Source organism: Peromyscus californicus, unplaced genomic scaffold (assembly GCF_007827085.1).
Source record: "Peromyscus californicus insignis strain IS unplaced genomic scaffold, ASM782708v3 Scaffold_7__1_contigs__length_154581171, whole genome shotgun sequence".
NCBI lineage: Eukaryota > Metazoa > Chordata > Mammalia > Rodentia > Cricetidae > Peromyscus > Peromyscus californicus.
Genome location: NW_026294595.1, coordinates 89,884,662 through 89,911,448, shown reverse-complemented (window position 1 = coordinate 89,911,448; position 26,787 = coordinate 89,884,662). Strand labels below are relative to the sequence as shown.

Sequence of the window (26,787 nt, the reverse complement as noted above, 5' to 3'; positions counted from 1 at the left end):
CTTGTTCTCTATATGAAAGATGAATCAATTTTTTTAGTTTGATACACATTGTCTATTTAGCTGAATGGAGAGGTGAATGCAGAATTTAGACAAAGGAGAAAGCATTATTCTAAGTAGTATTTAAGTTGTGGGTGGTCTTTTATATTGCATTCAATTGTCATTAACTGTTGATGATAGCTGTTTTGGAATCTGGCTCTCATTAAGTAACTTGAGATGCTGTGTAAATTATTTTTAAATTGGGATACGGGAGTAAAAGAGAAATGTTAGGAAAAAAATGAAGACGCAGCAAAAGAAGGAACTCACGTGGAGTCTGTTCATGCCCCTGTAGAAATCTCTCCAGGATAATCCGAGCCATTAATGAGGGTGCATAGTCCACCTTCAGAAAACAGAAGTAGAAAATTAAAACTGCCAAGCTGTGCCAGCAGTTGATATTCCAATATTTTGTCAACACTGAAGATTAAGTCAATTTTAATCAACTGTAACAAGCATCATTCATTAAAATCTTTCCCACCCTTGGTGGCTTCCATTGTAGTAGACTGAAAGAAGATCTGTGCTGTTGAAAAGAATGGATGGATCGTTTATAGACTACAACATTTGAACCAATAATGACAGGACAGTTTAGGAATAATACCTAAAATAGGCAAATAAGCTCTTCTAATTCCAATTTTTGTTGGTAGGCCAAATTGCTTTCTACTCTAGAACCCCCTTTTCTAATCAACCTTCTACACTTACATTATTTTGAGCTCAGTTTCAAATTTTAGTCACTTTTCAAAAACTTAATCAAATGTCCAAATCATTTAAAATACGGATTTTTGACTGATTCCATTTTATCTTTAGAGAGAGCTGAGATTTTTTACATATAAAATACATTACATGATAAAAGAAAAAAAACTACTTTGCGGAGATATGAAGAAAAAAATACAACAATAATAACAACTGTGGCATTAATTAGAATACTGAGTTTGGTCCGAAATACTGGTGATCAATTCAGCAAATTCAGAGCCCAGAAAGTGAACCTGCTTTTAAATAGAGAATCAAACAGAAAACAAAGAACACTCAGCAAAACAGTCATTTTAGTTGTTGATAATAATAATAATAAATCACCTACTCATTTGTAAAAGTATTTTGTCTTTCAGATTATTCATTAACCATTGATTAATTTCACTGAAATATATCTGTTTTTTTAAGAGTAATGATGCCTCCCTAATAGGGACCTTTTTATCCTAAGTGTAAAATGGGAAATATTCTTCATATATTATCACCAGGAATTATTCTTGACAGGTATTCAAGTCCCATGCTTATACCAAAATTTTACTTGATTTAGTAACTAGACAAAGAGGGTAGCTTCATTTGTATGAACAGTTTTTTTTTTTTCCAAATATGTATGTACTTGGATGCCCTTAAATTCCCCGAGTAGAAAGAAATGCTTTCCACGGAGCTGCTTATTCGTAGTAACCCACATCACGGCTGACACATGAAAAATGGAGAAATTACTGAAGGTAGTCCAGCCTGAATAAGGACTACCTTATTAGTTCAGGTACCTGCATCTCTCTAATTTTCATATTAATCATGCGTCCATCTTGCTCTGAAATAGGGCCATCATGCTTCATGTCAGAATTTAGCATGTAAGTAAAATTCATAGTGCTTCAAATCTGACTTGAAAATATTTGTGTGGAGAGAACAGAATGATTGGTCATATCATCACTAACAGAGACGACTTCCTAAAATGTTCATTTTCAGGCTTGATCAGGAAAAATGGTGTTAAGACATTTATGAAACCAATGATGGCTACCTAGATCCCTTATCCCACCCAAATCAACAATAACACGGTGCTTGTGTGTAAGAGGAGAGCTGCTGCACAATATAATGTATGAGTTACATATTTCTCATCAATTTTTACAGTTTCCACTGATTAAATATATATTGACTCATAAAATATTACCATCACATCAATTGCCATCAGATATAAGCGTATGTCCTTTAAGTATTAACTAGCATATAAACATGGGAGCCTGGAGGTTTAGAAGCCATAATCTAGTACCCACCATTTCCAAATTACCCTAATGCATTAGTAATCTCATGGAAAGTGTTTCCTCTGAACTAACTAGGCACCAAAAGAAAGGGGTGTGTGGGGGGGGATCTCAAAATAACTAATTTTTTTAGGGAGGCTAAATATTGCTACATATTCATGGTAAATAGATTTATTGATGTAGGGAAATATATAGTGATGGGTTAGCTTTTTCCATACAATTATAAAATGGAAACTGAGATCAGTCCCATAAACTAAGCTCAACAGAACTACCCATTAAAAATTCAAATGAGCAGCTGGAGAGTTGGCTTAGTGATTAAGAGCACTGGCTACTCTTCCATAAGTCCTGAGTTCAATTCCCAGAACGCAGGTGGTGGCTCACAACCATTTGTAACTCCAGTTTCAGGGGATTGATACCCTCCTCTGGTCTCCATGGGTATTAGGCACAAACAAGGTACACAGACATACAATCAGGCAAAACAGCCACACACATAAAAATAACAATAAACCTTTCTTAAAAAAATGAAATTCAAATGAATATAAAGTGCTACTTTAGAGAACGTCCACCATCAATGTGATCATCTATGCAATCAAGCTCCACATTTGCATCACTTTTTTCCCAGGTGCACCTACAATGCTACTAGCTCCCTCCTCTTTTCCACAAAGGATAATCACTAAAATTCTACTTAGTGCTTAGGCACCTCAAGTCACTAAGAGTATCAACTTAGAGCAAAATGTCTGGAGATCTTTAATAACCACCCTCCTCTAGAAATAAAAAAGACACAAGACAACCCGTTCTATGTGTTAACCATCCAATCAGTTTGTGAAGATGCCTCCCATACTATTAGAACCGTCTAGTAACTGATGGGTAATTGTGCTTCTGCTGACTGTAGCAGTGTGCAGCAGACATGAGCTGCAAGAGAAGCCATCCTTCCTTCCTAATGCAGCATGCAGAACTTGCTGCTCCTGCAACGCTTAATGTTCATGGCACAGAGTCATCTTTAATGCAAACACACATTTTCTGCCTTGCCTCTCTGTTTCCCATTATAACACAACACAGAAACAGTGTACATTTCATGCAGTCCCTATGAGGTTTGCATAAGCCATTCCAACTCACACTCAATACTGTATTGCTCTCATTACAGTGGATAAATATTTTAGAGTTTAGGAATTAAATATTTTATTTTTTGGTAGGCTCTCTGCAACTATTGTGAACTTTCTGCAGTTTCTTCACTCACAGGAAATCTTCAGGGTTTCCTTTTGAAAACGCTAGGCTGTTAGCTGTTTCCCCACACAGGAGCAGATCAGAGTTAGCAAATAAGTTCCATAAATCACTTTATACTCGGTGTTAATAAGAATATTATGTTTCTTTATAGGAAGGCGCTTTTCCATAGGCTTGTATCCTTTATTATAATAAAAGTTTACAAACAGAAAAATGAATCACGTAAATGATACATTGTTACATATAAAATTTCTCACTTCGTTTTTATAATACTTAGCATGGGCTTTCTTGGCACGCATCTCTTTACTTGACATAGGTATTTCTCAGGCTAAATTAAGGCAACCAATCCTAAGAGCATGTTTGGAGCTGTTTGGTTGAAATTTTCCACAAAACAAGAAGCAAAGAAGCTGTTTGTACATTTGCCTTAAAAGAAGTAGACTAATTATGTCAACTGATTTATTAATTCATGAAGTTCTTTGTCCAATTATTAAAAGTACAAAAGGGCCAGGGAGCAATTTAAATGTCTAACACACCTCAGAATCTTTCCTTTTTTTTTTTTTAAGTTAATTACAATTCTGAGTAATACTACTCTCGATAGGCCCCTTAGGTTTTGTTCAGATTTAAATAAAATCATAACAATAACATTACCTCATTGGCTAGCTCCAGGAGCACAGGGGCTGCTCCGTTTTTCCCCACGCCGTTCAGGTACCTAGACACACAAAGGCAAGTGGTCATGCAGTGGCAAGGAAGGGCCAGCACAGACTTGTTAGCATCCCCTGGGTATACATGTTTCTCCTGGGCAGACGCCATGCTCACGTCCTGTTAAAGCAGTGAAGGGAAAGACAGCACAATTCCCTCAACCCAACCGACTGATGAAGGTGAGGAGGAGGCAGAACCACACCAATCTCCATGGCTTCTCAAACTTTGAGACGTAAGGGCACAGAGATGACATCTAGACTCCCATCCACAGAACTCTATGCCACACACAGCCATCACATAGGAGCGGGGAGAGCTGACTTTCACAGTTTAAACAAAGCACATGGGCATGTTGGCACCCATGCCACTGAGACCTTACAGCTCTAACAGGCAATAGGAGCTATCATCTTATCTGCCCTAGATTCCTGTAATAATCTCCAGCCTTCGCCACCACACTGTACTTCAACAAGCCAACAAGCACAAAAGCCCAGGTTCTCCCAGACATGGAACACAGGACACTTTGTTTTAACCAGACTTTGATTGTGGCCTTCTCCTCTACCAGCTCTGAACACCCACATTCAATCCCAAAGCCGCACAGTAATCACTTACCATGCACGGTGAGGTTCTTTATAACATGGATTTTTTGGCTGTTGTTCTACTAGTGGTTAGACCTAGCAATTGACACACTAGGCATTGGCTCTACCACGGAGCTCTATCCCTAGCTCTCTTTTTGCTTTCTTGAATTTGAAACATGGTTTTACTGAGTTGGCAGACTGACCTTGAAATCACTATATAGCCCAGACTGGCCTGTGCTCCTCCTGCCTTAGCCTGGGATTGCAGGCCTGAGCCAGTAGGTCTGGCCATAATCCACTTCTGATCCACTCTACTTGGCCAGTCTCATCTCCAGTACTGTCTGCTACGTTTACCCTTTACCTGTGTTAACTCAACACGGCTCCAATACCATAGTCTTCAGTCCACCATCCATGAGTAAGTTAACTCCCCTTCATACGCTAATGGGAAGCCACATGTACGTCTCTCTATCAGAGAACACAGAATAAGGTATTGCCAAGCTACAGAAGTCCACCTATCTATGAGATATGTTCCAACATATTCGGTGAATGCCCGAACTGATAGAAAGCTCTGAACTCTACATATATGATGCTTTCCTATGTATACATATGCTCAACATAAAGGTTAGCTTATGATGAAGAGTAAGAGATTTATAACAGAACAATATTCCATAACAAAATCTATAAATGTGGTTCTGTCTTTCTCTTACTGAACTTTATTCAACTTTCTTGTGATAACTGTGTGAGATAACACAAGGCCTCCATCATAAGAGGAAGTGAGATGACTGATAGGCACTGTAACCCAGCTTTAGGCTACTACTGTTCTGACAATAGGTCAGCAGGAGGATCATGGAGCACATGACTACAGATTACCTGAGCCATGGATAGCAAAACACTGGAAAGAGGGCTAATTGACTTGTCTGTCTCACACTTATCTCCCAGTGTAATGCTAACAGGCTCATAAGAGGACGAGATTTCCTTTAGTTTATTTTATCTACCACAATTCTTGGCTTATAAAGGGTGATTATATAGTATATATTCATACATACTTTTTCTTTACTAATAATCAAATAACTTTTAAATTCACATTAGACAACCTAGTAAAAATCATGTAAGGATATTTTCTCTAAAATGTCTTAGTTGATTGAATAAATTAAAAGTTCTTTGTTGATAGTTTAAAAAAAGGAAGTCAATAAATGGGATCCGCCATGTAACTGCCAGCAGCAAATACCACACTATATAATAACATAAACAAGGCAGAGTCAACACCAATTATAGGGAGAGTGGTGGGATTATTACAACTTCAAAATAATTCAAACCAATCTACTTCCCACATACAGGGGCCCTTCTTAACGATGACTGTATTAGATAGGAAACCAATGAGGAAATAGGGACTTCAGAAGCATGGGTGGGAGAAAATTAAGTGTGGGTTTAAAAATAGGTCCAGAAGTGGGGTGAGGGTGAGGGGAGAGAGGATAAAGACAGCCCCCCACCAAAGACAAATAAAGAACCCAAAACATAGCAACGGTGGTTTAAAGAACAGAGCCCCTGGGAAATAGGTAGGATGAAAAACTTCAGCTTATATTTCCAGTGCCCTGACAAGTCTGCTCAAGAATAAAATAATCAACCTGTGTGTGTGGCCATGTCACACCAAATAAGTGTGAGAAGCACAAACTCTCGAAGAGTTCCAACCCTGGGTTCAGTTTTTAACAGCATACCGTCATCATGGCAGCTTTAGCACTGACCACTTAACATTCATGTATACTTCGAATACTTTGGAGAGCTCTGGCTTAGGCCTTAATCTCAGCTCTGAAGAAGCAACAGGGAAGAAAATATCCCTGTCTCTATCATTACAAAGATATGACAGTCTTCAGACAACAATAGAACAAACAAACAAAAATGGAAGACATAAATATGTAATACATGCTATGGTAACATTTAAAATTAGGTGAGTTGGTCAGGAAGCCCACCTCTAAGGAAGTGGCACTTGAGTCTTGCATAAAGTAAGGAGTAAGCCAAGATTTGTGTTTCGGGGGCAAAGTACTTATACTAGAGAACTGTTGTTTTGAGTCAAAATTGCATGATTTCCTATAAGAGATGCATCTATCACTATATTGATAATACACAATGGAAGCTTCTAACACGTTTAAACAAGCAGGAGTTGGTCAAACAGAACCCCAGTGTAGGAGTCCGCATATATTCAATCAGTGCAAATTCCTGGGAGTACAAAGTGCTGTGAGTACAAAGGCTCCTTGCTAGCTCATGTGAGGAACCCAACCTCAAGGCACTGATGAAATCTACCCAGGCCAGCACAGTGACGCACATCTGAAGCTGCAGTGCTGGAGGGGGGTAGATCACAGTCAGAAGGATTACGACAACCCACACTGGTCAGCCAGTGGAACTGAATCACTCAGCTCCAGATCCCCTCAGAGACGCTATCTCAAATAAGAGAAAAAGAAGTAAATAAATAAATAGGTGAAGAGCTATCTAGAAAAACATGATGTCAACTTCTGGCCTCCACACTCATATACACCCACACTCATACACACATACATGCACACACCCACATGACCATTTACATACATCCCACACAATAAAAAAGACTCTGAGAGAAGACCTATTTTATAATGTCTGAGTAGAAGATCTACGGTCATGACATTATGTCCTTATTTTAAAAATAGAACTGGAGCTGGAGATAGAGCTCGGCAGTAGAGCTCTTCCCCAGCACGCACAAGACCCCAGGCTCAGTCCTCACTCAAAAGACATAAAACCCATAACTCTGCCACTGTTTTCTCTCCTTCTGGAATGTTCTGCTTCCCAACAAACCAGTAAAGGCAACTCTTATTTCGAAACAGGGTCTGTTGACCATTGTTCTGGACACTCCATAGGGATAATAGACAGCTGTGCTGGACTCTGTAAACATCTCTGTTAACACTTCTCTTACTGAAATTCCTATATTTAGGGACACAGCTATCTTCTGTTCCACAGAATAGCTGAAGGCGGGTATTTTCTTTTTCTCATGGGCATGGGCAGCTATCAGCAGGACAGTAATGTGCAATAAATGGTGCTACTGGACATTTCAGCTTTTTCTTGCTATGACAATAAAACCAACCCAAGGAAGGAAAGACATTTTGGCTCACGGCTTGGGACACGGTCTGGTTCTATCACTCAGGTCTGAGATGAGAGCTAAATCATGGCAGAGAGGCACTGTGGGTGAAAGAAGCTACTCACCTCATGTCAGCCAGGAAGCAGACAGACAGGAAGGGGCCAGGGCAAGATGTAGGCTCCAAAGACACCCTCCCAGTAACCTGCTGAATAGTGTGACCTGCACACAAAGCAGCTCTGGTCTCTTCAGTTATTCCTATCCAGAAACGCCCTTGTTTAGTTAAAATAAGAAGTGTGTTTACTCTCTTCTCAGGCATTGTCAATCCAGTCACGTGACTTTCAAGATTAGCATCACAGTGGAATCAATGTTCAGAATCCAGCTTTATCATGCACTGTCAATATCAGGTCTCAACAATTCTTTTCTCCACGTCAACACCTTAGAAAATTCAATTGATCTGATTCTGTATAGCTCCTAAAGCTGTTTCCTGAGCCAGTGTGGTTAGAAGGGATGGGAGATAGGATTGCCAAACTTGCTACTGATAGAAACTTACAGATCTGACCATCGATCAATATTCATTGTCAGCTTGACTGGCTTTGGAATCACCCAGAGTTGAGTGTTTGAGGGTGCTGAAGGTGCTGAGGGTGGGGAACAGAGGAGGGAATAGGAGGGCTAGGGATAAGAGGAGGAAGTCAGCTGAGTATCAGCATTCCCTGTTGTCTATGAGGAGTCTGCCACCATGAACTCTGCCATGCAGAATACACTCACAAACCACAGGTCAGTACAAATCCTTCCTTCCTTAGGTTACACTTGTCAGGATCCTGGACCCAGTGATAAGAAAAGGAACTAGGAGCCCAACCATGTGTGTGCATAAAAGCCTATGTGAACATTTGGAAGAATCAAGATAAATTTCACCAAGGATGTTCCTGTATGGAAATAAACTAGCACAGTGTAAAAGGATAGAGAGCTATTTTCAAATGAACACAGGCTGTCTGTAAATATCCAACTGAAAAGATTTCCCCACCAAGGCAAAAGCCCAGGAACACACTTTCTACTACTATCTTGATCCTATGACGTTTTAAGAGAATCATGGTGCTCTCACAGTAACTTCTGACTTTGAATGCCCAACTGACATAATCTCAATCACAACTAGAATGTGGATCCAGAGGTTCTCATATTGCCAGCAGAAATATAACCAAGATGCTTCTAGACAATAATTTAGCAACATATAATCAATTTCTAAATGTGCACATTGTTTGCACCAGTAATTACACACACAGAGATCAACCAGTGTCTCTGAGTCAAGTATCAAGATGTTTACCACAGCATTGTTTCCAATATCAGGGCACTGGGGACACATTTGGGCCTCAGAAGAATAACCTGGAAATTCAGTCTTTTACATGGTAAAGGAAGGCAACTAATAACAGAAAAGGCTTTTTACAAAATAATATTACATCACATACATTTTTCCACAATAAAATCCAGGACTTATAGTTGCACACATAATATGACCTCATCTATGTAAAAATGGGTTGTCAGAAGGCTGAGATGAAACTTTAACCAGTAGTTATCTCTGAGTGGCACAATTATGGGCAATCATTCATTCCTTTCTATGCCATCACAAATGTGCTTAATTTTCACAGCAGGTGGTATTACTTTTATAAAGGAAAAAAATTAAATAAGTTGTTATTAACATTTTCCCATTGCTTAAATGTGTATAGATAAAACACAAGTTGCCTTTATTCTAAAAAAAACCTAAGAAACAAACAAGAACCTTTTAAAGCCAATTTACCTTGGCAAAACCCAAGATGCTTGACCCGCACATTTTTAACGACAGGCTGGTGAGGTGGGTCTGCCTGAAAGGTGACATATGGCTGGCTCCCTCAGACATACACAGAGGGAACTGCCAGGGGATCGAGACACTAGTGGGAAGCCTTTCCTCTGAGTCTCTATTACAGCCTTAGTTCTGATTTTATTTCAAATGATTTAATGTCTCACCATAACTGAGACTCTAATACTTAAAAATGCAAAGAAACAAATATATTTCTATACCCTCATGACCACCCACTCTAATTACTCACTGTTCATTACTCAGTAACTATACTTAATAATTTTTTTTATTTTTAAAGTAAAACTATCAAGATAATAGAAAAAATAATTCACATATCAGTAATTACTTACACATTTCTTTTTTAGTGCTGGGGACTGAACGAACCTATGCCCTTGCACAAGTTAAGCAAGTGTTACACACCCTACTGCAAAGCAAACTACTGCAAACCAAACCCTCTCTCTCTTTTTTTTTAATTGTGAGACAAGGTCTCACAAAGTTACCAAGGCTGGCTGTGACCCTGAGATCCTCACGCCTTGGCATCCCCAAAGCTGGAATTACAAGATTGTGCCACTAGGCTTGGTGTTTGTGTATATATATATGTATATATGTGTATATATATATATATGTATATATGTGTATATATATATATAGTGAAGGACTTTTTTAAAAGAAAATCCAATTTCAATAGCTTCTCTAACCCTCAATTTATTTTAAATTACATAAACTTTATTATTTAAAAACTTGCAAATAGATAAAAACGTCACACACCCAAATTAGCCAGACCCCAAAGTTTGTACAATTTGATGACCTTCTACCAGATACCATCTCACCCTCACCGAGTCAGAATGGCTTTCATCAACAAATCTGATATCAAATGTTGGAGAAATGTGGAGAGAAAAGAATCCTAACTCAACTGTTGGTGGGGTGCAAATTAATACAGCCATTGTGGAAATCAGTTTGGAGGGTTCTCAAAAATTTTTAAATAGAACTACCATATGCCTCAGCTCTTTCACTCCTGGGCCCAAACCCAGAAACTCCAGACCCTACCATGGAGAGATATTCGAACCCCATGTTTATTGCTGCTTTATTCACTATAGCTAACAAAATGAACCAACCTAGTTGTCCATCAACAGTTGAACGATAAGGAAAATTTGGTTTGTATCATTACCATTTATTGTTATTTATTCAGACATCAAAATGATGGTAACAAATGTCAGAATTAAGAAAATCAGAACCATTTTAAAAGTTCTGTTCATCTCAGAATAATAAATAAAGCTGAAATTTAAATATTCTCTGAACACTATGCTGTTGGTTTAACACTCAAAATTTTCTTAAAAACATAAAGCCCTCATTAAAAGATGATAGTTACATAAAATGACATGTCTCCATAAAGTGCTTATTTGATGAAGGTCTTTCTTAAATACCTAAAACGGCTAACCCAACAGATAGAAGGCAAATTACTACATTGGATTTCAATCACACTTTTTTTTTTTTCAGCTTGCTGATTTGAATAAGAAATAAATGAAAACTGCTTTGAAAACTTGCACATATACATGTGTGGCATATGCATATGTGAATGTATACATGCATAAAAGATGTGGCTTATTTAAAGTTTCAAGTAGCCAAATAAGATTCAGTAATAACTGAATTCACTGCATATAGGACACACATACACACCTAAACTGACAGCATCGTCATATTATTCACACATGCCAAAGAAAGCACTTAAAAACTTATTGCCAAATACACTAACAGTTTTAAATAACAGTCTTAAAACTGTATAGAAAGTCAACTTAATGATCTAATTTATTCATAATAATTATCACAATTAATAGGTACTGTGATACCCTCTAGTGGGGCAGGCAGGTCATACCTCTGGTAATAATTTTCAATCGCTTCTGGAGTGTGATGTTTGGCGTGTGTTCTTTTAATATGTTTCTGAAACAAAACGCAAGGAAAAAAAATCTTAATATTGTGTCACACATCAGGTTCAAGAACAGCAAAGACATATTTCTTCATCCCACTGGCAAGCATACGGGGCAAACGGGTAATGGCTTGGGGACTGGGGTGGTAGCAGGATTTCCTTTCCTGCTACCACTTCTATGCATTTTAATCTCCTGCTTGACTGGGATGTCTTCAGACTGTACCACAAGTACAGTATATATGTAAAAGCCACCAGGGTCATAGTAATTGAATCTAAATAAGTTTGCTTAGGGCTGCAGAGGGCAAAGGAAAACTTGTTCCCTCTTTCAACCTTTGTATTAATTTTCCCTCAATTCAATTCCATCTAAGTCCTCTGCACTCGGGTTTTACAATCCAATTGCCATATTTAACCGGGAAGAACATTGCTTAAAAACAACTTATTTGAAAACTACAAAAAGTAATTCCATAGAGACTTGCCACTTGACTGACACCTGTCATCTCATGATAAATGACTCCATTTTCTGCCTCTCTTGCCTTCTGCCACTCCAGCAGTGGTCATTTATCATCATCTCTGTCAGCAATGGGAAGCGGCACCGACAGTGCAAGTCAGCAAACATTTAGCACATGGAGCCACGCAACACAGGGAAATTATTATTGTCAGAATAATAATGGTTTAGCATAATTTATTACAGGTCCACCAAATAAGCAAAGGCTAGATGTTATTAGACAGATGGATGGGTAGGCTTGGCAGGCCTCCACTGAGACGCAGGCGGTGCTTGATGTGGAAAGGAGAACATCCTCCAACCCAATCAGAGAGCTGGCAGTTCAATTACAAAGAAATAAAGGGACATTCATCATTCAATTAGGCACCTGTCAACCCTCACAAAGAAGAAAACTTCTAACCTGGTACTCCTGGGAGAAGATGCTCAGCAGAGTGGCCTGCGATTGACTGGAACAAATAAAAGAAGGACAAAGTTAATTACTGGAGTGCACAGCAAAGAAATAAAAGAGAAAGGACCTTCAAAGGTAGGCCCGCTGCCCTGTAATCCAACAGAACACGAAAACAAGTGTGGAGAAGTTGTTCCAGATGAGAACCTCACACAAAGGCTTCCTGCTGCGAGGTCAAGGACAGAGGAAGAGCGGATGGGGAAAAGAACCGGTCCTGATGCAGGAAGCATAGCGTTTGGATTCTATGCAACCTCGAGATGACTGCATCATATCTGTAGTATAAAATGTGGCTTTATACCACGGAGGACCACAAGAAAAAGATTTCTTGCCACACACAAATGACCTACTCTTGGGAACAGTAGGGAGCACCTACTTTACACTGCCTGACAGCATTCCCAGGTTTATCTTGTTGGCTGTCCCAGTTTCATGGGGGAAACACTGATCTTTACTAGAGGTAACCCAGAAGCCAATGGAACATTCTCACTTACTGGCAAGCTCTGAAAACAGAAGCAAGGGCAGCAGGAAGTAGTGGTCTGCAGAAGGCCTCACTCCCAAAGACTACAGTTAACCAGGATGTCACAGCACCAAACACTGGGCAGTGAGGCAACCTGGGAAAATCTTCTTCTGAAATAGGGCGTTTGCTTCTGCAACTGTCCCCTTTAGAGATAGAACAGAATGTTTCTTTCTCTAAATGTCAACAGCATCCACTGCTGCCTTCTGACTGCCCTTGGTGGATATATCCACTGTTGATAGTGACAATTTCTGATATAGTCTTCTAGTAAATGCAAACTGAAGACACTGCACTTTAAATAATTTGACTTTCACAGTATGCCAACACTCTGTGAATATTAATTTTTTTTTATTTATGAATGAAACCTCCCAAGTGGATCAGCAGTTCAGAGAGTTTGAAATAAAAATACCTCCACATTTGCCCGCTCACTGCCAGTGCCTGCAGCTTCTGGAAACCATCATGGGTTTGGCTTCTGACCCTCTCCTCCAGGACCAAATTATATGAGAAGGTTTAAAACAAACAAACAAACAAACAAATCACAGCGGCAGCAAGAGGGCTTGGTGACTGAAGGTACTAACAGCCTGAGTTCAATCCCTAGGACTCACATGGGAAAGAGAGTCCTGCAAGTTGTCCTCTGGTCTCCACTGTGCCATGGCATGCATGCACCTATACATGTATGCATACACACATATTCAACACAAATGCATATAAAAATAATTTTAGAGCCGGGCGGTGGTGGCGCACGCCTTTAATCCCAGCACTCGGGAGGCAGAGCCAGGTGGATCTCTGTGAGTTCGAGGCCAGCCTGGTCTCCAGAGCGAGATTCAGGACAGGCACCAAAACTACACAGAGAAACCCTGTCTTGAAACACCAAACAATAATAATAATAATAATAATAATAATAATAATAATAATAATTTTAATAACAATCTCAGCACTCTGGAAACTGAGGCAGGAGGACTGCTTCAAGTTTGAGGTCTACATAGCAAGTACCAGACCAGCCTGGGCTACAGAGTGAAATTCTATCTTGGGGGAGGGAGGGGGGCCAGGAAGAGAAAGAAAGTCAGAAAGAGAGAGACAGAGACAGATTGGGAACATCTCGGGAGTTGGGGGGGGGGGATCTATAGATGTTCACCAAAGAAAGTGGACTCTTAATTAAAGAACTGCTTCAATATGTCAGCGTACTAAGAAATAACCGAGGACAATTATAAATTCATTAGTCATTTTTTTTCAATTTCCTTTTGAAGTTGGAAACCATCTTTTAAAAACCCAATTATATGTATGTATGTATGTATGTACGTATGTATGTTTGGCTTGCCTGAACTTAACATGCAAATCACATATTTTGGTAGGGTTATTGATAAAAGCCTCTGAAAAAGATGCCAAAATGAAGGTCCAATTTGTATAAACTACTTTAAAAAGTTAAGTGCTTCATATCTATGCACGATTAAGAGACCTCTCCTCATAGTACAAAATAGATTGACATTATTAAGCATTTCGCAGTACACAGAAGGTACACGTCTAGGTTTCAAAAAGTATGACAGAAGCATTTGGTTGGAAAGAAAAAAGATGCCAGACGTGGTGGTGCACACGTAAAATCGCAGCACTTGGGAGGCAGAGGCAGGGGGATCTCTGAGTTTGAGGCCAGCCTGGGCTACAGAGTGAATTCCAGGACAGCCAGGACTACATCAAGAAACCCTGTCTGGGGGCTGGGGGTGGGGGACAGCAGAAATAAACAGTTCCACGTGAGTCTGGTCAGGACTTGGGAGTACTGTAGGATGAGATCATGTATTTAGCTAGAGGAGGTCTTTAAATTGTTCAGTTCAGTTCAGCTAAAATCATGGACAGAGACTAACGGAACAGGCAAGTTTCTCTGTGAAAAGGAAGCTAGAAGAGTCCCATCCACAAACACTGTTGAAAGAAAAAAACTGATTAAAACCAAAACCAGAACACAACTCATGTTATATCAATAAGGAAGACTGGCTCCCAGAATGCTTTGGTTTTGTTCAACAAAGCAAAGCTGCAGAAAAATAAGTGACCTCTGCTGAATAACTTGCTGGCCAACCTTCTGCTCTAGTATGTGTCGATCAAGGCAAGGACCTGAAAAAGTGTCATGTGATAAAATCCAGAAAAGGAGCCTTGGTGCAACCAAAGCGCCGACCCCAGTGTCTTCTTCCGCACGCTCCTCAGGGTGCTGATGCTGAGAAGGCTGCTAGAGAGAAAGTACCCCCGAGACAGGTGGGAAGGCCACAGAGTCACAGAACTGCAACGCGACAGCACCAAAGAGTGTAGCGGACTATCGGCCAGTCTTTATGATAGCAGAAGGGGACGGGCGGGCACTGAGGAATTCCCTCTGTAGGCCAGAATGAGAGGATAGTCTGTGGAGCACACTGCAAGAGGGCAGAGTGTGGGGCAGGGACTCGAACACCTCCTGCAGCCAAAGGCGATGGGCTGTGGAGACTCCATCTGCAAGTATTTTCACAGTTGGAATGAGTTTCGCCACGTGCAGTTTCCGGCATGTAATTCACACCATGGGAAGAGGAAAGTCCAGGCTGTCTCGTGTCCAGTTCTGGTAGGTTAACTCACTACACTCCAACCTCACCTACCATACTAATATCCTTATTGCAAGGATGAAGAAATGCAGGAAGAAACATTAATTTAGAACACACAATTAAGCATCTAGATAAAATGCTGAATAGAAATCCACATCCAATTCTAGAACCTAAATTCTTAATTCCCGTGATACTTGTGCCTTCCTAACAGTTCCTAGAAAATAGTTCTGCCAGCCATGTAGGCTAACACTTCTGCCCAAGCATTTATGAGGTTGTATTATACCACAGACCACCTTGAAAGGTGGAACGTGTTGCTTTTTAAGATAGAAAATTGAAGCCACAGAGGTCAAATGTTTTGACCAAATTAAATGGCTTTAGATAATATTCCCATCTTTAAAAATCAAATTGCAGTTTTCCTTTAATCAGCTGCATCAAATACAATTTCCCTTTTGTGTTGGGAGATAAAGGAACTATTGATGGCAGGAAACAGTCCGAGTAAGAGGACTGTTAGGTACTGTCCGTTACCCTCTCCACAGCTAAGGTGCACTTAAACTACCACTACTGGCTCGGGCGTTTCTATCAGACTTCAGGTGTGCTTTACTCAAATGTTATTTCCATCTCATACCTTAACATCTTAAGTATAAATGGTGAAAACACTTTCTAAGGTGTTAATCTTATGAAACAAAATTTAATGAAGAGTTTCCCACTTACAAAGAGCATATTCTGTAGAATCCAGTTTCCATTGCCAACATCCATCTATCTACCTGCCTATGTTTTCATTCTGCATCCAAAGAATATGGATATACACAAATAGAATGTCTAAAATCTTGAGTGGGACACAGGTTTTTGTAATATTCTTTCATCATAAAAGAAACACATTCATCCATTCCACTAGAATTCTTTTTAAATTATTGTGAATAGAGCAAAAAATACCACATGGAATAAATATGCAGCATAAGAAATTAACATTCTTTTAAAGATGGAAGAAAACCATTTAGGTCAATATCTTCAGCATCCTGAGGGACACCTAGGCAATCATCATCCTTCCCAGTTAAGGAATAATTCTTCTGATCTTTCTTTGATTTCCTTTAGTTCTTCCATGACAAGTATGTATTCTAGAAGTCAGTGTTGCCTATTGGTAGACATTTAAAGAAATGTCCTATGCAATACACATTTTTTTTTTGGTACCTGGCTCCTCATCTACCATGTCTATGAGATCTAATGTCTATGACATCAGACAGAGGTGCAGTTCATTACTTACAGTTCACATTTACTTTTGGGGTGATGCATGTTTATAGTCCCATCTCAAAGCTTGAGATGTTCAGAAGTGCTCCCTGCATCTTTCCTAGACCTGCTCTCTAAACCCTCTCCTATAATCCTGTCAAAAGTACTGCTTGGGACATAACTAGACTACATCTCACCAAAGTGTAATTAAACTAGATTTAAGGATTTCAAGGGTAGCCCCCCCCAAAAAAAAAATGTTATCTTCAAAAATTAAAAATCTTACCTAAGTTACCTCTAGAAAATATGGAATAATGATGGAATGCACAAAACTGAGGGTAATAATGGCAAAATGAACACTCAGGAAAAACCCAAACCGTTTGCTAGATATTAGAATTGAGCTAATATCCAGAGCCCTAACAAACTATATAACGCAGGACATTTGTGCCAGTCTTAAGGCAGTACATGGTACATTTATTTTCAAATAAGATAGAACATACTCCCAAGGACACTTAATACATTCGTAAGAGTGGGAAGTGGGGAACTCACACAAGCAGATTATCAATATGAACAAATACTAAAAACAAACAAACAAAACAGTATTTACCAAGAAAAGCATGTTATAGAATTACATCTACATTTTATATAAGTTATCCAAAGTATAAAATCACAATAGAACCATTCATTTTTCATGGGCATCTCTGGATGTAGTATAAGAACAGCAGCAGTCAGCTCAACCACGGCTACCTCACATAAGGGGAAGAGGGAAGGAAATGCAGGTGTCTATCATACCCACAATTGTCCATCTTTTTTTTTTTTAATCTGATGGGGAAAGGTAATGCAGAGAGTGTTAGAATGTTTCCTTTCTATGGAAGTAAAAAGTATCTAAAGCAAACAGAGAGATGAAGAGGCTCCTTATATTATCTCTAGACATTTGTATCTCAAGATACATTTTATAATGAAACTAAGTAGTAAACACAGGGAAAGAACTAAAGAGCTGTTAGATAAATCGATCTCCAGGATTCTCTCTGCTTTAAAGCCTCCTATTCTAAATGTTTCAACTAATTACAGTCTTAGTATCTATACCTTTCTAATTAAAATTAAGTATTAACTTTTCAGAACAAGCCATAACATAAATCAGATAAAGAATAAGAAGTCTAGGTGACGAATACTTAATTACACCAGCCAGTACAGAATCTTGGTCATTTTTCTCCTAAGTAATTCTGCTAACTTACCAAATTATATAAATTATAAATTCATAGGAAATGTTTACCAGCCACCTTTTTAAATTTCAACTTTTCTCTCTGCAACGATTATCTTTGATAAATCTTACTAAACGACACTATGAGAAGCTTTGAATTAAACTTGTAGTCATTTTATTACAAGAGAAAAGATTAATATACAGTGGGACCTGACAGCAGCCTGTGATGATACTATTTCCCACATTGGATAAAATTCAACTTTCTTCTAGTTCTTTCTCTCCCCTGACTATTCCTCACCTTCTTCCAAGTATGTTTCTGTTTTCCTAACCCACAGCTGCCTTCCTTTCAAACTACCATCCATCTCTTTTTTCCCCCCCTGAGTACTGGGATTATAGGGAACAAGACCATGTCTGGCTGTTTATCACTTCTTTCCCATCAATACATCGTTGGTCTAACAGGCCTTTGGGTCCACAAATCCCATTAAGCCTCTAGCTCACAGCAATCTGACTTCTGTCCCACCCTCAACGGAAGCAAAAGTCACAGACATCTTAATCACTAAATCTCAAAGCCATCTGCTTACTTACTTTTGAGTAGCTGTGACCTAAGAAAACAACCTACTGAGGAAGTGATTTAGGCTCACAGCTTCTGAAGGCTTGCTCTGTGGTATCATGGCCCCAGTGCTTGGGCAGAACACAAAAGCACTGGGGTTGTGGAGGGAGAGGGCGCTTCACTTCACAGAGGCCAAGAAGCAGAGAGGAAGGGGCTGGAGACCAGGTTTACCCTACTGACCTACTGCCTCCAACTAGGTCCCATCTCCTGAGGTTTCCAAACCTTCTAAAAGAGACACCAACAAGGGACCAAACGTTCAACAAATGACCTCATAGGGAATTTTCATAATCAAAGCTCAACACAACATTCTGCTGGTGGATCTCTCTGAAACATGTGCTCCTTTGACTGTCCTTTTCTGAAGAAATCTTTCTTCCTCTGGATTCCAGATTTAACTGTCTTTCTACCTACCTTTCAATGGCTGTTTGCTTTCTTTCCTGGGTTTTCCAGAGACTTTTCGTAAACCTTTCCCCTTTTCACACTACATGTTAATCCAGCTGAAAGTGCATCCAGCTGTGCTCCCACCAACTACTTCCATGGCTCCCAAATATATGGACGTACACAAAAACGTACAGGGAGGGGTTAGAGCAATCTTGATCTTAATGAGAGTTTCTAGTAGGGATTTCCCCCTATTTGGTCACAGATATCTCTCAATCAACTTGACCATTGACCATCTCCTTCCGTTCCCACAAACATGCTTTCAGTCCCTATCCCCTCATCTATTTTTCATAAATGCAGAGACATGAGCTAGGAATGCCTCAGTCATTCCAGACTCACGCTTCTCCCTCGGGCTGGGACATCTCACCACTTCTTGTTGAGTCTACCATTAAAAACAGAAAAACCTCGTTTCACGTCTGCCCACTCCCCTACATGACTGAATAGCTTCCCGATTCATTTCCCTTGCCTCCTACACCCACAGCTTCTGGCACAGTCTCCGATCCACCACCAATGGTCTGCAGAGACATTTTGCTTATGTTACTCTCTCAGCTTCCAAACCCCGTGTCATTGTCTGTTGCCTATAGGATGATACTCCAACTTACAAGTTGGGCACTGAGGACTCACTCAGCCTGGCCGTCTTTCTAACTTCTAACAATCCTTGGCATCTTTCACACCCCTGTGCAGCTTAGATGCCACACAACTATACATTACCATGCTTGTTCTCAAGTCCACAACACTCATCCCTCTTAAATCTCTTTAAGCTTCTACTCTGGGGGTAACGACAGAACACAGGATACTCTCACATCTCACGTTGTCACTATTTGCTCCAGTCATTTGTGTTAATGGGTATTTCTGGAGAGAAGATGGAACATTAAGGTCAACCTTTTCCCTTTACAAAGGGACAGTAGCTAAAGACCACAGAGGTAAGGTAATTTGGCATATGAAGCATTCTTCTACATCAGGTAAGTCAAAGAAAACCTAAGTTGCATTACACGTGGAACTTAACGGTGTAATACTTTATGATGTCATCACAGTAGATGAGAAAATGGGAATATGATGAAATTTCAATACAGTTCAATAATGTCAGTAATCATAATGTACATATGTCAATGTACATAAATTAAGTTGTAAATACAAATAAGGAAGAACACACTAGAACATAACTTGTATCACCAACGTCCCCAAACCCCAAGTTTGCATCTGACATCTTCAAAAGCAACTCTTTCTTAATGACTAAATCCTCCCCTCATAGCTACGACTAGTGTTTTCAGCTGGCACCATGCTGAAGGTTCTGAACTTGTGTGACAAACTGCCACACATTGATATGTCAGGATTTGTAGGGCTTTATATGTTGAATATGATTATAGATTTTTATGGGGAATAATTTTGTGCCTTAGAAAAGTATGGTTTTTATCATATACTGTCTTTCAATGGTTTATGGTTTTATAAAAAAAAATTCCTTTCCTATGATATAAATCAGGGGACTTGCTTTATAGGCAACTTTGTTGTAACAGTCTATTCTATAGGAAAAGGGAACTCATACTGTAAGCCATAAATATTCACATTTTGAGAAAATATATATTTGTACAGGAATGAGGGGAAATATAGCCAAAGAAAATGGACTTCTACCACCTTCCCATTCTTATTTAGTGAAAATACATGGACTTAATTTTAAAATAAGCAAAGAGCTTGAATAGATCCATCTCCCAGTAGACGCAAAAGGCTGACTCGTGCATTAGGGAAAGCACCACTACAAAGGACTAGCCTACACTGGCTAGAGTGATGCTAATGAAAAACCATAGACATTAACAAGTGTTGGCAAGAATGAGGGAAAGAAGAACCTTCATACAAGGGTAGCAGGTTGAAAATGGTGCAGATTTTTAGAAAACTTCCTTGGCCCTTTAAAATATTAAACACAAAGTAGGGCTGGTGAGATGGCTCAGCAGGTAAAAGCACTGAGCTATGCAAGCCAGACGACCTGAGTTGATCTCTAGAACCCACAGTGGAGAGAAACAACTCCTGGAAACGAGCCGCTGACCTCCAAGTGCCATAGCACTCATCCATACAGACACTCTTTCTCAGTCTCTCTGTTTCTCTCTCTCTCTCTCTCTCTCTCTCTCTCTCTCTCTCTCTCTCTCTCTCTCTCTCTCTCTCACACACACACACACACACACACACACATTAATAATAATAACAATAATAAATTAAAAGACATTAAGGAGTTACAATATGACTCAGCAGTGAAACTCCTTGAGATATGTCAAGAACAGAAAATGTGTCCTCACCAAATCCTACATAAAGTGTTTAGGCAGCACTATTCATAACAGACACGGATAGACATAATCCACATGCCCATCAGCTGATGATGGATAACTGAAATGTGGTATATTCATATACTAGAATATTATCTCGTAGAAAATTAAGCACTGATCTACACTCTTAACACAGAAAACCTTATACACATTATACAAACAAACAAACAAAATAACCTCTGATCACAAAGGCCAGGCCAGATACTATAAGATTCCATTTACATGAACTGTCCAGAATAAGAAAACCCACAGGAACCAAAAGTACATTAGTGGTTGCCAAGGCTGTTTGCAGGAGACAGAGGGTACTTGCTAATGTGTATGAGGTTTCTTCTTAGAAAGAAAATGCTCTAAAATTAGGTCGTGGTGAGGGCTACTTGATTTCATGAATATACTAAAAACTACTGAATTAATCGTGTGCTGTTTTATAATGGTGAAGCTTATACTATGGATCGAAAGAAAATAAGGATCAAAAATTAGTTTGAGGCGGTGGCATGGGTGAGGGAAAGATGCCCTTCCGCCTCCACCCCTTGCTACCTGTGACAGGTGAGAGAGCTGGCCCTGGGGTCAGGAGAGTGAGAGAACTGGCCCTGCCCCTCAGCAGCTGCCGCACCCAGGAGAGCTGACACACACACCCCATTTGCCGTCCCCCACCCCGCCCCATATAACCTCTGCAGCAGTTGGGAGAGAGGGCCCTGCACCTCACCTGGGCGAAACAGTAGAGCTGGCTCTGGTGGGGTGAGTGTAAGTGGGCTAGATCTGGGGGCCTGAGAACAGGAGAACTGGCCCCACCCCTTGCTGCAGGCCACACTGGGTGAACGAGCCTCAGTGCTGGAGAGCTCACCCTGGTAGTGACCATGAGGGAAAGCTAGTGGGTTGACCAACTCAGCTACCACCCAGGCCCAGAACCAGGGCTATGAAGTGGCCCACCCCAAGATCCACTGCATCTATGAACTGTTGGAGCAGATGAAGAGGATGAACCTACAGATCCAAAACTGCAGGATCTCCACAACACAGGACAACAACAGGATATCCAAGAGGAGCCCCAAGAGAGCCCATTATTAGTGGTGTAGCAGACGCCAGAGCCTCAAACAAGATCAATGAATGACTCATAGCAATGAACACTTACAAGTAAGATGAATGGACTAAAGGGTAAACCGTGTGACTCAACAGGCCATACTACAGCTTCCACAATGAGATTCTTCTCTCTCTCTTAATTTGTTTTGTTTTGGCAGTGAGGTTGCACGGGCAGAGGGCAGAAGAGAGGGGATGGATGATAAGTGGGATCTGGAAACAGGATTCGAAATCCACAGAGAATCAATAAAAGTTGAGAAAAAAAATGAGTATGAGATCAAAACTTTATTTTTTCCCCCATGGCAGTTCCAATAACATGAATTATCCCCATCTCCCAATATAAACACATAATTTTATATGATCTCACAACTGGACAAGTCATTATTTTTCCAGGGTATGTATAATTTTTCCCTGACTTAGGAGAGTTTTTCAGCTCTTGAGAATAGAACCTTCATAAATTCTGGAGCACACCTTATATATTTCACAAATAGCAAGGTTCTCACACTGGGACTGGAAATACTCAATGGAAAGCACTTGCCTCATGTGAGGCCCTGGGTCTCATCCCTGGCATCACAAGAAAAAAAGAAAAGTTATATTTTTTTTTAAAGAAAGTACAAATAGGGGATACCTTTATTCAGAAGGTGTTTAAAATCTAAAGAGAAAAGTCAATATTTCTTGGTCTCCTTAAAAATTTATTTCTATCTTGAAATCCTATGACTAGCAGTTCTCTGAGAGTTAGATTGGTTGCAGTTCTCTTTTTAGTCTTTTTGTTTTGCTTTGTTCAGACCTTGTTCTGAAGCAAGGTCTCTCTATGTAACCCAGAGTGGCCTCAGACTCATACCTGCCGCCTCAGTCTCCAGAGTCCTGGAGTACAGGTGTGCCGTATCATGCCTCCCCCCTTGCTCTCACAGTCCCAAGTCTGACTACAGTTAGCAAAAAGCTGTGCCTCTGTCCTAATACCGACCAGAAGTCACCCAGAAAGTGGACTTTCTGTACAGGTCTAACTTAGAAGTTTTGTTCTAGGCAAAGAAACAGAGCCATTAATTGTTTATTAAGATTTCCGGTAGCTAAAATAATTTAGACCATAGGGTAAGAAGATAGAAAAATAGCTCCCATCATCCAGCACTGATTATAAAGTACCACTTTCTCTAGGACAGCATAATCACTTCATAGATATAATGCCATAATAACGTCACTGCTGAAGCCCCAGAATCCCACAGTAAACTTATTTTCCTAATATAAGAATAAACCCAGATATTTAATAAAAGATAAACCAGATAGTTACCCGAATAACTGACTTAGAATATCACTGCATAATATATGGATATGTTTATAAATAAAATAGGAAATTAGTCCAATTCACAATTCCAATTCAGATACTGAATTGTGGGGTTTGTTTGTTTTTTTTTTTTTTTGGTTGGTTCATTTGTTTGAGGTAGGATGTCATGTAGATCAGGCATTGAACATACTAGAGGATGACCTTCAGCTCCTGATCCTTCTGCCTCCATTTCCTGAGTACTAGGATTACAGACGTGTACCACTGTGCCTACTCTGTGCAGTGCTGGAGATGGCGCTCAGGGCTTTCAGCATGTTAGGCAAGCACTCTACTCACTGAACTATGGCCATAGTCCTCAAGTACTGATTTTTCTTTTAGGGGCTTTCTGCCTTGAACTAGGCAATCCCAGGAAATGATCCACGCATGTTTGATTATGTATAAAGTCTCTACTCCTTCACCTCTTTCTCACAGCTGCAAACTGAATCTTGACTTTAGTTCACAAGACTTTTTATCACAATGGCCTAATGTTAAGCAAAACAGAGTTGATCATATTCTTAACATGAACTTGGCTCCAGAAAAGCATTTACAAAGGACAGGTTTAAAATACAAAGTAAAATACCAAGGAACAAGTTTTAACTTTTGTTAGTGACAAAAATCAATTGTCTAATAATGTTCAGTAAGTTTCATAGGCAACTCATGATATGACTGTCATTAATGAGACAACTGTCTACCTCTAGCCAATACTGTTTGTGCTCCATCACATCCTTTCATCTTTCCTTACACAGAACTCTTGAATCTAAACATGGTCCCAAACAGTCTTGTTAGTTTTTTAGACATTAACATTCAGTGCTACAAGAAAAAAAAAAAATGATTCATTCCAATCTACTACAATTGGTTTTCTAAACACAGTTGCTTTAAAAAACAAACAAAGCCCTCAAGTGAATCAGTTTTTGTTTTTAACAGTGTGTGTGTGTGTGTGTGTGTGTGTGTGTGTGTGTGTGTGTGTGTGTGTGTAGGATGTTGGAAATCAAACCCAGGGCCTTCAGGTGATAGGCCAGCATGTTACCACTGAACTACACCTCCAGTCCTTCAGTGTTAATCTACAAAGAAACAAAAAACAAAACATATAAACAAACAAAATTCTATAGCCAAACACTGGTTTCTTGTGGCTACTCTGAAAAATTAACATAAACTTGACAGAAATTTATTCTCATCGTTCAGGGGGGGCAAGAAGTGTAAAAGTAACATTACTATCCCAAAATTGATTTCTAGACAAGAATCCACTCCCCGTCTCGTTCAGCTGCTGGTGGCTACCAGCATTCATTCCTTAACTAGTGGTTGCATCCTAAAAATTTTCCTTAGAAACATCTTCAGAGCACTCTGTTCCAGCTTCACATTGGCTTCTATGTATGTGGGTGGTAAAACCTCCCCTGTCTCCCTTTTCCAAGGAAACATTCATTCCATATAGGACCCATCTAATACAATTCAGGATACTTTCCTTTCCCTAAAACCCTTAAGTTAATGACATCAGCAAAGAGCCTAAATCTCTATGACATTTAGAGGTTCCATAGTTTAAAACCTCACATGTTTAAGGGGACTGGTTCTTAGCCTACCATTATCTACCCTCTGATCCCAGAGATTCACATCTGTCCCACATATAAAATACATTCATCCTAACCCAATGTCCCACAAAGTCTCAACCCACCACAGCATTAACGCAGTCCAACATCTATCAAATCCTGAACTCTTCACATCTTATCAAAAGCAAGTGTGATGTGACTTGACACACTTCTAGCTTTCAAAGCCCTTTACACAATTGCGTAGCACTTTTCTACACTGAAAGCAGCACAGACATCCACAGGGGAAGGAAAAGCAAATGCTTTCCCACAGAAGACTAGTAGCCTGCAGTAGTGTACACAACAGCATGGGTGGGTCTCAAATATGCTATTAGAAGAAGCCAAACACAAAACGCTCATTCAGCAGAATTCACTTTTTATGGCATTCTGGGGTGGAAAGATACACACACATCAAAAAGCAGATCAAGGTTCCTAGGTGCTAGGAATCGGGGAACAGAAAGGGACAAAAAATGGTTTTAGGGAATAGTTTGGTTCATTTGTAGTACTATAACAGAATAACCCAGGACTAGGAAATTTATAAAGCACATGAATCTGTTTTTCACAATTCTAGAGGCGAGGAAACCCAGGATCAAGGAGCTCCTTTCTGTCTCTGGGATGGTACCTGGTACTTGTGTCCTCCAGAAGAACAGCGAAGTATCCTCACGGCAAAGGAATACAAGAACACGACCACGCTCCCTCAAGATCCCCTCTGTGTTTCAATGTATTTACACTTCTAAGCATGTGCATGAACAGAAGAGGGCCTTGGACACCTTGGAGCTTGAGTTACAGGTGGTTGTGAGCCATCTCTCCAGCCCCCTCACTCGGTCCCTTTAATAAGGCCCCAACTCACCCAAGAGGGCCTGCCTTTATTGTGTGATGATCCCCTAAAGGCATGACCTCTTTATACTACCACAGTGATCATTACATCTCAGCACACAAATTTTAGGAGATACATTCAGATCACAGCAAGGGGAAAGATGTATTCCCCATTTTACTTTATGGTTATGGTGACACAGCAGCTATGTTTATCAAAACTTTCTAAAATATGCATAAAAGGGTTAATTTAACTACATGCAAATCAATGAAACATTTAAGAAAATTTTTTTAAAATATTTGTAATTGCCATGACATTTTACTTTAATCACTATTCTATGAAATCAAGGTAGCCTGATACAAACCCATATTACATGTATATATAATTTGTATAAAAATATATTATTATATGTATCATTTACACATGTAATTTTAACATACCATATACATATAACCTACAAAAACAGGGGCTGGAGAAATGGCTCAGTTGTACACATACTGCTCTTCCAGAGGAGTCAAGTTTAGGCTCCAGCAACTACTTCAGAGGGCTCACAACAGCCAGTAATTCCAGCTCCAGAGAACCCGATATGCTCTTCTGGCCTCTGCTGACATGTACTTGGATGCACCCCCCCCCACACACACACCCCCACACACACACACAAAAGTAAAAAAATTAAATATATACATGTATACTTTTGTAGAACTCATTTTAAATAAAATTATATTAGAATCTGATCTAAAACGCATAAATTTTTTTTAAAAAGATAAGAAAATAATGGTAAATAGTAAAGAGAAATGTTTAAAAAAATCAATGGCAACACTTACATAAGAAAGTGAAACAGGATTCT

General features: G+C 39.6%; 1 protein-coding gene across 8 annotated transcripts in view; it reads right to left on the bottom strand.

Annotated features, from left to right (window-relative positions):
* Positions 1-26,787, bottom strand: part of Cdin1 (CDAN1 interacting nuclease 1) — a 211,334-nt gene that overhangs the window by 146,186 nt on the left and 38,361 nt on the right. For 5 of the 8 annotated variants that reach the window (XM_052723466.1, XM_052723468.1, XM_052723470.1 and 2 more), the window contains exons 2-5: positions 12,277-12,322; positions 11,324-11,388; positions 3,900-3,960; positions 304-376 (exon numbers count right to left, since the gene is read on the bottom strand). In XM_052723466.1, the coding sequence (XP_052579426.1) occupies positions 304-376; positions 3,900-3,960; positions 11,324-11,388; positions 12,277-12,322 (245 nt within the window). Of the gene's footprint in view, positions 1-303; positions 377-3,899; positions 3,961-11,323; positions 11,389-12,276; positions 12,326-26,787 lie in introns of those variants that run through there. The other 3 variants (XM_052723471.1, XM_052723473.1, XM_052723472.1) reach the window with 3 other exon arrangements.